General features: G+C 40.1%; 1 protein-coding gene across 2 annotated transcripts; it reads left to right on the top strand.

The window, feature by feature from the left end:
- The first annotated feature begins 6,454 nt into the window (after positions 1-6,454).
- On the top strand, positions 6,455-10,507 carry dmrt2b (doublesex and mab-3 related transcription factor 2b). Of its 2 annotated transcripts, none has more exons than XM_054790057.1 (4): positions 6,455-6,808; positions 6,974-7,354; positions 9,316-9,424; positions 9,576-10,507. In XM_054790057.1, exons 2-4 carry the CDS (start codon positions 6,974-6,976, stop codon positions 10,391-10,393), a joined length of 1,308 nt encoding a protein of 435 aa, XP_054646032.1. In that variant the 5' UTR covers positions 6,455-6,808; the 3' UTR covers positions 10,394-10,507. The 2 variants fall into 2 exon arrangements, with proteins under 2 accessions (XP_054646032.1, XP_054646031.1); XM_054790056.1 differs by having other exon boundaries at positions 6,455-6,897.
- Positions 10,508-12,717: the final 2,210 nt, after the last annotated feature.

Here is a 12,717-nt window from a genome sequence, read left to right as displayed (position 1 = left end):
ACTGATAACACAAAGCTGACATCATGTTTTGTCTTTAATACATATAAAATGTCATTTTTTTTTCCATTTTAGAATTAAAAATATAAAAATGGCCCCCACCTCCTTTAACTTTTCCATGTGCGTCCCTCGCTGGAAAAAGTTTGGACACCCCTGACCAAAATGTATTTAAAATTACGGTATATAAATTGTGTTGTGTGCTAAATTAAGTTGTTAATATGGATATAGTACATGCAGTAGATAAATGTAGCTATTACTGACTTGAGCGATAATTGGCAAAGTCCTAATTGCACTTATTCTGCATGGTATGAGTGGCATATTAGAATATGGCTTATTGAATTATTAATGACACTTTTTACACCGTTTTTTGAGTTTGAGCTTCTTCCCTGCAAGCGGCGCTATAGAGCTGCCAAATCTAGAACCAGTAAATTCAGAAAAATGTATCCCTATGTCAGTCTCTCTGCTGAACAAACAAATATCTCAGTAGCGTTCTTTTATTTTAAGAGCTAAATAGCGTATTGTATGATGTATAACGTGTTGCACTCGCTGCATTCCTAATACTGTGGCCAGTATGTTTTATGTGACCTTTTACGTCTCGTATTTATTAGTGTGTATTTATTATGTTTGCAGCTGCATTGCACTTTAGCCCACGGCAAATTTCCCTTTGGGACAATAAAGTTTATTCTTGTATATACGGCACATTGGCTGCATTCAGACCAAATTCTGTTTGAGGTGAATTTGTGCCGATTGTCTACATGGGGTTGACCTTGAAATGGCAGGAGTAAAGTCTGAAAAACTGGAGGCTGGACTGAAAAAAAAAAATTACAGAATAAGAAGGTGGTTTCCCAAAAAACAGTTGACCACGAAGCCTTTTAACGTCTCAGTGTACTTTTTTATATGCAACTCCCTCAGTCTGGCGTTCATTAGTAAATCAATCTGCTTCAATTTGTGAACTACGTGTATGGCCGTGGGTGCAGCCGAGAATTCTGGGCCCCATGTAAAAAAAAAATCACATTGGGCCCTCCCATTTAATTTTTTTGGAGTGCTTTGCAATGTGTCTAAAAGGATATTGCTTTCCATTCATAACGCCTTCTCCTTGATAGCCTGAGACAACCTGAAAAACAAAGAGGAAATAAGCCTGTAGAAAAAAAAATTCAATCTGATATGGTGGGTAGAAAGACAACTAAATTGGGAGACTTTTGTTTTGTTGTTATTGCAGTACAGGTATCTAATCTATGATAAAACCAGGGGTGGCTATGAATTCCTAGTCAGTTATACAGTTATTTTATTAAAAGTGAGGTCAAACAAGACTGAAGACTTTCTTTGTGGCCATATTTTGACCAAATATCAGGAAAGAATCTCAATATTCATCATTTAGTGTAGTAAAATCATCGGCAAAGATTACAAACTGTTATTTTTAAGTGAGAGAACAGTTTCTTTGCATTGATTTGACTTTAAATCTCTAATGTTAGATCAAACTTACAGACATGCCCACACCTCGAGTCCTTTTGGCGCATGCCTTAAGTCCTCGGAAGGATTGTTGGAAGGTCAAATGTAAAACTGCTATGCATCATGCCAAGACTAATCCAGTGTATGTATCGGATAGGTTAGCTTTGTGTTATTTGAGACACAGCAAATTAGTGTGATGTTTAATAATATATTTCATTAATAATGAATTAATACTGTTAATTATGCTGAGGGTCAACCAAGACAGGTTGTGGGCTGGCTATGGCTTTGGGCACCTCTGGTTTACAAAGTATCTTTTTTAGGAAAGTGCAGTAACAGTCGCAGTTTCAAAATTCTTATTTTATTTTTCGTAAATTGAAGTTCTTTATTGGCTGAAGTGCAGCATTGCCGTTTCCAGCTTGCAGCTCAGCTCCCAATCTCTACTGAACAATGGTGGCACACGCTTTCTTCTTATCCGCTTGTTTGTTTACGTTTTACCATACCCGGACAACCTGCCGGATTCGACCATATTTTGCCCTTGCCCATCACCCTACCATTTAAATAGTTAAAATATGTGAAATTCCACCCCCACCCACCAGAATTTTTGAAAAATGTCCTTATTTTCAAATGCAAATGTTGACAAGTATGCTTAGGCTAAGAGGGTCTCCAGGCTCTGTCTTCTCCTTGGCACACTCCTTCGCTAGCTGTGACATGCCGTCAGGGGAGGCAGGTCATGATGTCATGACGAAAAATTTGAAAAGCTAATAATAACAGAAAATAAATATTATTTGTCCATTGAACTGTATTAAATGTGTTTTCTGTATGATTCCAATCATTTCTAACAGTCTCTTAAGTAAATTGCACATTTCCAGATCAAATACAGGGCAGAAATCTAAGATGAGGCTGCCGCAAGTTTATCCTCATGCATTAGTGCAAAAAACCCGGCCTAACGTCTGAGTGCACTCAGATTAATGATAACATGAAAATGCAGAAATATTGAATGTACGCTCTTCTTACAGCAAAAACAGCAATATCTGTGGGGGGTGTCCATGTGCTGGCAGCAGCACCAGCTGGAGAGCAGCAAGTCAAATGCATTAAATAGATTGTTATGCTCTGCTGAATGAATGAATGAACTTGGCTGCCAAACTTGGTGGGAAAACAAAACAGGATCTTGGCCTGGTTGTTCTCAAACACTTTCAGTGGTGTCTGCCATCTTGATTCTGGAACCACCAGTCCATATTTGGTACCGATGTTCCGGTACAATGTTCCTGCTACATGTTTATGCCTCTCCGTGTATTCCCTCCCTGCCAGCATCTTACACCCTGCTATAACGCGCTGCACTGTCTCTGGGGCTTTTTTGCACCCTGGGCTCTATTAATCTTGTGTTCAGGGCCTGTTCTTGTGTGTATATACAGTACTGTATCTATATATGTATCTATATACGGTATGTATGTATGGGAGAAAGCCAGAATACCCACAGAAAACCCAAGTACGCACAGGTTGAACATGCAGAGATGCCTGAGCAAGGATTCGAATCCTTGACTCCCTGGCTGTGAGGCCAACATTCTAACCACTCTTGATAACAGTGTATCCAATTTTTTGCTTTGCTAAGCATAAAGAAACATTTGAACATCATCTGCAGCATCACAAGACAGCCTGTTTGAAAGATGCATTTATTTTGATGCTGTGTGTACAATAATGACTTAACCAAGCCCGATAGCCTAGTAAGCATCTAAGGTGCAGGTTAAACCTTTTGCTAGAACTGTCAGCTTACCTTGTGCTGATAGCTGCTGAAGGTGTCTTCTGCTCTTTAGAAGTCGGTGGATAAGGTGCTAAAAGCTTTGTGCCAAGGCCTCGTGAAATGCAGCCCAATTTTTGACTCCTCTCTTTGAAAAGGATTAAAATTCAGCTCAGGATTTAGTCAGAAAAAAAAGAGCCCGTCTTCACACCCACGTGTTTACCTCTACTAAACCTCAGCACAATGCATGAAGTTGCAGAAGCCGTCTTGTCCTTGAGAGTAGCTCACAGGTTAGCTGTCTTTGTTGTTTAGTTTGAGTAACACTGCAAGATGAGTGAGAGCGCTCTGCATGGATGGAGAGGCAGAGAGCAGGACATGCTGGCAGGCCAAACAGGGGAGAGATGAGCATTCTGTCAAACTCCATCTGTGTGGCAAACATGTAAATTGGGTGGCTTAACTCCTGCACAACCGCAGGTCATATAAGTAAAAGCAGAGAAGAGCGAGACATGGGACAGAGACTGCCACAGCAAAATGCCATTGTTAATGGAAGTCAATTGGTTTGGTCATGTTATGAGAGGTACACGCATCAAAAGACAGCTACAGGCACTGGGGGAGCTTTTAAAGTGGTTGGGTACTGCAGTTCTTCCCCTTTTAGTGCACTCACTTCACAGCAATCATTTACATTGCTGTCAGGTAAGTGCACTGATGGACACTTTTAGGTTGCAGTAGGGACAATCAGGTATTTTTGCTGCTGGTCTGCCCTTAGAGTTGTGTTTCACTTTTAAGCCGCTGTCGCAAATGCAGTATGATTATATAAATGAAAATGCCGCAAAAGGTGAATTTTTATTGTATGACATAAATTGTCACAAGAAAACAAAGCCAAGCCAATGGAGATACAGACTAAACACTAAACCTGTCGATAAAACAGGAGCATCCTCTAGATCGGTGGTCCCCAACTTTTTTTGACCCACGGACCGGCTTCTGTTCCCACAAATCTCCCGTGGACCGGGGGGGTTGGGGATGCGTACATCAGAGCGATCTAATATGTCTTAGATTATTAGATTATTACATCGCTGTTTGATGTGTGTGGTAAAAGGCAGTGTGCTAGCATGGATTAACTTGAGACAAATGTGCACATTAGCACTCAATAAGTCATCAAAACTTACCTTTATGCATTCCCACATAGTATCAGCATTTCAGAACAAATATGAGGTGAAAAAAAATAGTAAAAATACAGTAGTAGTCTATCTGTGTGGCGAGAGAAAGTTAGCACACGCACAATGGACATGCGTCAAGTGAGACGGCTGTAACAGAGAGAATCTGGCAACTTTTCAAAATAAAACACCATGGAAATTATTTTTTCTTTTTGTGTGGCCCGGTCGCAAATGGGGTTGGGGATCACTGGGGATCACTGCTCTAGATGGCCCATCATTATAGCCCATAAAAGAAGGTTGTTTCATTTCAGCAAAACAAAACAAAAATTGTCCCATTATTGTTTATTTGATCAGGACAGTGCATATTATTCAACATATGAGCAAAAGCATGCCAGAATTAGCTGCAATAGCTAAATTTCATCTGTTGTCCTGAGGCAGGCACCATAAAACACATACATTTACAAATAAAACAACACATAAAACACCATAAAACCATAAAAAGTAGATAAAACAAATATACAGTACATTTAAAGACAACATTACTGTATAACGTACAAGTCCAGTTACAGTACAGTAAACATAAAAAAGATTTAAATTGTCTAACGGCCAATATAAAAAGTCATCAGCGTTACCCATGAGCACAGGACTGGTTTGTCTTTAACCACCGTTTTAGTGTTTTCATGAAGGGTGGGTAGTTGCCACAGTTTTTAACATGATTTGGTCGTGCGTTCCGTGACTGTGTCCCTCTGATAGAAACGACCATTTGGCTAAATTTAGTCCTACGCCGCTGTGTTACAGTCACCTCTGGTTAATGCTCTAGCATTGACTCAATTGTTGTAACAGGTGGCTGTTTCTGTTGAGTGATATTTACAAAAAACCAATGGCATTGGGTGAAGAGGGGTATGTCCACAGGTGTTCAATTAACTGTATGGCAATCCACTTCTCTGCTACATTTATATGATTGGAAAAATACTTACTGGCCGACAGTTCTCTGGTTTTGTCTTATCACCAGACTTAAAGACTGTGGTAACCGTCGTTATTTTTGTTTGGTCATTTCAGCAATATACAGTATATCCTAGTCATCACGATCTACGTTAGCCAGTTTAAAACTGGATTATTCTAGTTCTAGGATTCATTTTAATCTTGTTATCAGATCTTCACCGTTTTAATCCTCAACGTACAGGAGTAAAATGTGAAATCTGTCCGCTTTTAGTCTCATTGCCTTGAGATGAAAGCCACTTTTAAATTATATCAATGCAGAAAAGTCTGTCAGTAAGAAAAACATTCACATTCATTATACGCTAAACAGTATGTGCTGATTTTTGGACGTGCTAAAAATTTGCAAAATGTTTTATGATCTTCACTGAGCACCAAACTCCCACTGTAGACTGGAAGGTCTCATTAGTGTTCTATTATCCAACTTACGTTGGTTCATATTTGGAACTGCACTGAATCAGTTCAACGCTTCTTGCCTTGAATTACCCTGAAAGTAGTTACACATATGGACCAGTAGGGGGCGCACTTTTCACACCAACTCCATAGAGTTTGTGAGCCACAGTGCAGATGCACAGGTCAAAGACACTTTCACACCATTCTAACAAATAAAGAAAGTATTAGCATCAGGAATGCAAGCAGGAGAGCATAATCAATTAAATTGTGTGGCTGCATAATGTATGCTAAACATGGCAGTCAAAAGGCCAGATCTGGTATTGATAAGAACAATGAAGTATTGGACTAAGTGCACGTATTTGCACCATGGAATCATTTGCATTCGATTGGGTGAGCGAGTACACTCCCAGAGAACAAATGGAATATAATGAATATTTATGTATTTCAGTTGGTACAAGGGGGGAAAAAAATCAGCATTGGGTGAAATACTTATTTACCCTGCTGTATATATGTGTTCTAAATCTCACGTACCCCCTGGAGTGCCTTCAAGTACCTCCATTTTAGAACCAACGCTTTACACATTGAGCGTATCTGCTATAGTTTTGCCATTCAGTTTGATTTGGTGCCAGCAACGCCTGTAAGTTGAGGTGTGGCTTGTCTCAAATCTTTGCAAGTTCAGACAACTTCCAACGTGGGCAGGGTGTTTTAAGGCAGTGGAGGTAGGGTGTTTCAATAGGGAACGTTGACTTTCTTGCAGGTGGGCTCCCCCAAATGTTTGCTCAAGGTGCTGCGCCAGGACTTGGAAGCATTGTGGTCCTCTTGTTTTTAGAAGGCGCGTCAGATAGCAGCTGAGAGGGGCTTAACATTTCAAACCTCTGGCGGTAGGCTGCAAAGTTTCCACCCTGAAACACTGTTAACAGTTGCAGGTTGGATCAGGAGAGACAGTGCTGGTGCTCAGTTGGATGTGAAAGGATCACACTTATCTCTGAAGGGGACAGATTTGTTTTTTTTTTTATTCCAGTAGCTATTTTTCCTGCAAACAAGACTGGAATAGTTCCAAAAAAGTGAAAAGAGGAGGAATCGTGTGCGTATTTTTTCTGTTATTTTGGAGTATTTTACCAGTAGATGACTTAACTGCCTGTCATGTAATAGCCATCATCATCTAAGTTTAAGGTGTTAGTATTTCTAGTAGTAAATCCACTTAATGCGTAAATCCTTTATAATTGTGGTTCTGCAATACTTGTCATAGATGTCCACTCAGGTGGAAGGAAGCCTGCAGCTGGAAACATCAGACAAACTTGATGCACCAAAATCTGAAGAGTTTTTTGACGTGACAAGTCCTGATGGATGCTTGGGAGCGCACGGCAGTCCATTGCTGACCACCGGGCAGGGTGGAGAAAGGAAAACGTCCCAGCAGGAGAAGCCTCTCAAGATGACCCGCAGTCCTAAATGCGCTCGCTGTCGGAATCACGGCGTGGTTTCGTGCTTGAAAGGCCACAAACGCTTGTGCCGCTGGAGGGACTGTGGCTGTGCCTGCTGCCTGCTGGTGGTGCAGCGGCAGCGAGTGATGGCGGCGCAGGTCGCACTGAGGCGGCAGCAGGCAGCGGAGGTCAGGGGGGCACTATGTCAGGTCAGTAAAGAAGAGAAGCCACTGTTGGAAAAATAGACTAACCATAATTTTGAGCCAATGGGGTAACACCTTTAAAAGATGACATAGCTCAATGTTATTCCCATTCATTTTAATTGCTGTAGTTTAATACAAAACATCTGCACAACCTAATGAGGTCCAATACAAAAGCTCCAAAATCTGCTGTGACGAAGATATTGAAGGTTTTGACTTCACAATATGTTTATAGTTGTTGATAAAGTAAGTGACTGCACACGCTGCATCATACTGAAGTGTTTGTATTGTGTTGGTTTTATTATTAGAAGCGCATTACGGTATTGATGCAGTACAATTCTATCTACAGCCACACTACGAAACATATTATCTTTGATGGTGTCAATAAAAACTGAGCTTTATCAGATTTGTAAAGGTATATTTTTTGATACATAACTTTGTGCAAGTGTAGCTATCATGAAGTGTCTGGTTAGTCTGTTCTTATTCAATTGGTACCGACTTTTCATTATCATATGTATGACTTCACTCTATAACGGTAACATATTGTATATACCGACAATACAAATAATACCTTGAATCATGTTTTTTAATGTTTCCAGTAGGATTATTTTTCTTATTGTTGTTTTTGTTGTATAATAGGACACTAAGATGTAGAAAGATTGTTTTTGTAAGTTTGTAATTTCAACTGAACTGTGAGCAATATGTTATATTATGCCAACTAAATATTGTTAAAGTTTGATAACTGCAACTTAATAAGGCATACATGTATTATTATAATTATGTATTACTATGGTTGGACAATATCGATACCGACAACTTCCTGCTTCTCAAGACAAATGCCAATAATATCTATTAAAACTGTCGTTTTTATGCACAGCTGAAGGTTAGAACGACTCAAACAAAGTAGGGTTTCACAAACTGTACCTGTAGATTTGCCCTTACCAAGTATGACATCACTACTATTAACAAAACTTATAACATAAAGCATAAAATAGCAGCGGTTCAGAAGTACAAACTGTGGCTCCAAGAGGTTTACTGGCCGACAAAAGCCGGTACCTTCAACGATGGTAAACGGCTGGTCGTCCAGCCCCATCATTTCCATGATGAAATCACAGATCGCTTTAGCCGTCAGGTCGTCTCTGGCAAACTTTTTTGCACTTTTCAAATTCTGTGGCGATAGGAACAAGCCCCGTGCGTCATAGCGACGCTAGTGTTTCAAGTGGCTGATAAGGTTGGATGTGTTGAAGTTCAATGGGGTTTTTTTCTCCCTCATCTCAGAATGGTTGCAGAGCATTTGGCAAAATGTGTTGCTCTGAAACAGTAAGAAGTCCCACACAATCCACACCATGTTTGTTTACAAGTGAGGTCAGGGAAAGTTACCTCTGCAGCACGTCACAGAAAAGGAGCTCTTGATTTAGCTCACGCTAACCCACCTACAACATAGTACGGGTTATCTTGCCTTATTGGAACTTTTTTTTTTTTTGTTGGCTCTATTTTTTATTGTTATCGGACTTATCGTATGGCATCATAATGCGTCATAATTATCATGCATCATGTTTTTATCGTCTGCAAATGAGTGCAATTTAAGATGAGTTTATAACACACATATCCCACATATAGATGGAATCTGACTTATGGCCTGTTCATCCATCTTCTATGTCGCTTATCCTCACTAAGGTCGCGGGTATGCTGGAGCCTATCCAAGCTGACTTCGGGCGAGAGGCGGGGTACACCCTGGACTGGTCGCCAGCCAATCGCAGCACACATATAGACAAACAACCATTCACACTCATTCATACTTTTGGACAATTTAGAGTCACCAATTAACCTAACATGCATGTTTTTTTTTTGGAATGTGGGAGGAAATCAGAGTACCTGGAAAAAAACAAAAACACGCACGCACGGGAAGAACATGCAAACTCCACACAGAGAAGCACAGCGGATGTCTAACTCTTCCTTGTGTTGCTCAGGGCAAGAGGGGTGTCAAGTGTGGGCCTCAATCACAGAGAACACCATTTCTGCATTTGACTACGGAGATGGCAGAGCAAAGCATGATGCAGACGAAGAGCCTCCTGCAGGGTAAAGTTGAATCAAAACCACCTCTCTCATTTGTGTAGGATTTCAAATGAGGGACTTAGCTGTTGCCATGGTGACTGAGAACCACTAAATTACTCCTAACTTAAAGGCAATACAAATATAACCTTAGCATGTGTTTGTGGAATCTTTGCAGGGCTGAGGCCACCAGAGGGTGACGCTTCCCGTCACTCCAAGCAGACACGGCGTGACCATGCGCACTTTACAAGCCCCTCCATCAGCGCCCGCATGAGAAAGAGGCGAGCCTTCGCCGATAAGGAGCTGGAGAACGTGATGCTGGAGAGGGAGATCAGACATAGAGAACTCCAGGCTGACCTCTCCTTTTCCTACTCGACCTTTCTCCCCATGCTTCATCCATTACCTCTACCCGCCACCCCTATCTTGCAGTCTTTCAACAAAGCCCCTTCATCTACAGGATCATCCAGCCATGTGTGTGAAAGATTTACGCCTTTGCATGACTTCCACTTCTATCAGTGCTTCCATTTTAAGAGCACATCCTGCACAGAAACCGACTGTGGCAACTTCCAAATCTACGAAAGCTCAGGTCAATGCAGGGATAAGAAGGAGGTGCAACATGCCTGGAAAAGCTGTGAGAAGAAAGAGCCATCTCAGCTGATCCCTGTGCCTTCGCTACCAACGCCCGAACACCACAGCAGCACTTTGTTGGGTTGTGACCTCGTCAAAGCTCACTCAAAACCAGCAGAAATTCAAGACTCAAATGTCACACGCTCTATTTTTGTATCAGATCAGGGGATACTGGACTTGCCAAATGTCAGAGCCCCCAGCAGGACCTTTGATCCGTTAGCGCTGACAGCTAGAGGCTGGTGTGCCGGCACTCCTGCCACACTGGCACCTCCTCGTGAAGACTCTGTCAAGAGCACTCGTGGCAGCTCAGGCAGGACTCCAGCTGTGAAGCCATTGCCTTTCTCAGTAGAGGCTTTGCTGAGAGCCTGACAAGCCAAAGTGCTGGGATGTGTTTATGTGCAGAGTTCACTATGAATATGGACTATACAAATACAAATGGTTACATGTATTTCACTGACAGAACCTGGTTTCTATTAAAAACAAGAATGCCACTCAGTATGTCACTCTCTAGTTTTTTTAAAGCAGGGGTGTCCAAAGTGCGGCCGGGGGTCCATTTGCGGTGGGCAGCAGTTTTTTTTATTGGCCCATGGCATGTTCTAAAAATAGAATATAACAAGAAAACTAAAACAACAGCAACAAAAGTGGAAAAACCAGCAGTACTTTTACAATAAAGTCAAAATATTAAGAGGAAAAAGTTGTAATCTAGCAAGAAAAAGTCATAATTCTATGAGAATAACATTGTAATATTATGAGGAAAAATAACTTTGTTTCGTACAGTAATGTTGAAATATTAAAGAAAGGACATTTTTCAAAAGTCGCAATATTATGGGAAACAAAACAACGAATAAAGTAGTGATTTGGGGAAAATTAAGATAGCCGCACGGTGGCCTCGTGGTTAGCATGTCGGTCAGGTGATGTGGAATATCTGGGTTTGGCCAGTTTGAATGTTCTCCCCGTGCGTGGGTTTCACCGGGTACTCCGATTTCTTCCCACATTCCAAAAATATCCATGCCAGGTTAAATGGTGAATCTAAATTGTCCATAGGTATGAATGGACTGAAAGATACAACAGATCACAAAGAAAACAAAAAACATTCATTCATAAGCCATTTATTAGAATGAGAGTCTTTCAAAGTTGTTAAGCAAACACTGGATAGTAAAATATCAGAAACTGCCTGACACTAAAACATGAACTCAGAGAGTTTTTCAAATAAACATCGCAACTTGTGTTTAGTTGCCGGAGGCGTGTCCAAAGTGCAGCCCGGGGGTCTTATTTTATTGGCCTGCGGCACATTGTAAAAGTATAATTCAACAAGAAAACTATATAAAAACACCAACAGAAAAAATTTAATGTAAATCAGTCAATTTAATTTGACAAAAATAAAGTCTAAATATTAAGAGAAAAAAAGTTGTAACCTAACAAGAAAAAGGCAAATTTTACAAGAATAATGTAATATTATGAGAAGAAATTATGCAATTTTAGTACCCAAAGCTGAAATATTAAATATATATATATATATATATATATATTTTTTTTTTTTTTTGGAGAAACAAAACAAATTAGGAAAGTTGTAATTTTTTGAAAATTAGGTTGTGAAAAAAGTTACAATATTATGACAATAAAGTCAAACATTACGGGAAAGAAGAAAATGTGCAAGAAGAAAGTTGAAATAGATGGAGAAAAAGCGGAAATGGGAAAAAACAGCTCTAACTGTAAAAGAATAAAGTCAAAATTTTAAAAGAAAAAAAGTCACAATATTATGAGAAACCAACAAAACCAAATAAAATTTTAATTTTTGGAAAACAATTTTGGGGAAAAAGTTATAATATTATGGGAATAAAGTCATAATGTTACGAAAAGAAAATATACATACAGTAAATGATCTCAGAAGAAAGTTGAAATAGTTGAATGATAAAAAAGCAACAGTAAAAACAGGAAAAAAAGAGCAAAGACCAAAGTCCATACTAATAATGTGCTTTTTCACCTATATCACAAAACTGAGATGCAGGGTTTTTTTTTAAATACAAATATAACTTCTTAGCATGTCTACAGCACATGTGTAGGTTTACAAAGTATCAAAGTGGCCCTTGCATCATTTCATTTTCAGTATGTGACCCTCAGTGAAAAACGTTTGGGCACCCGTGATTTACAGCACGGGGTCAATAAATCACTTTGAAATGTATCACTTCATGGCGTAAACAAAGAGGCAAAGATGGGAAATTTGCCCAAAAGATGGGAGCGAGCCAGCGTTGCCAAGGCAACATTGTTCTTTTTTGTTGTATGCTGAACCAGGTGCGGGTAGAGTTTGTTTGAAGATGCATTTGATCTATATCCGCTTTTTACTTTTTCCTCCTCTCTTTTTTTTTCTGTGCTGCTCTGTAATCTCACGGAGATGGAGGTCAGATACGGTTAACAACTCTGGACCTTGTGGCGTCAACACAGGTGATAGCGCTCTCTTTGTTTGCACGTATCTACCGGCACATCGGAATGCTATTCAGTCTATCTCCTCACAGAGGAGCTGAGGGCTGATTGGTACAAAGAAAGATGAGGTTGTGACTTTGAAAGCATTGACTGTGCGATTGTGTTGCATTGTATATTATCAATGGAGACGTTTGTCAAAAGATGTGGAATATCTTTCTTTGCTGAAAGCACACATTTCCATTTTCGCTATGATTAAAAGATAAGCATCAATC

This window comes from Dunckerocampus dactyliophorus, chromosome 10 (assembly GCF_027744805.1).
Source record: "Dunckerocampus dactyliophorus isolate RoL2022-P2 chromosome 10, RoL_Ddac_1.1, whole genome shotgun sequence".
Lineage (NCBI taxonomy): Eukaryota > Metazoa > Chordata > Actinopteri > Syngnathiformes > Syngnathidae > Dunckerocampus > Dunckerocampus dactyliophorus.
The sequence above is the reverse complement of the archived record's forward strand: the minus strand, read 5'-3'. Positions and strand labels throughout refer to the sequence as shown.

Bases quoted from the DNA above. Each gene is read 5' to 3' on its own strand.
- dmrt2b (XM_054790057.1), top strand. From the start codon at position 6,974: ATGTCCACTCAGGTGGAAGGAAGCCTGCAGCTGGAAACATCAGACAAA. The intron at 7,355-9,315 runs GTCAGTAAAGAA...TGTGTTGCTCAG, and splicing joins TCAGGGGGGCACTATGTCAG to GGCAAGAGGGGTGTCAAGTG. The intron at 9,425-9,575 runs GTAAAGTTGAAT...GAATCTTTGCAG, and splicing joins GACGAAGAGCCTCCTGCAGG to GGCTGAGGCCACCAGAGGGT.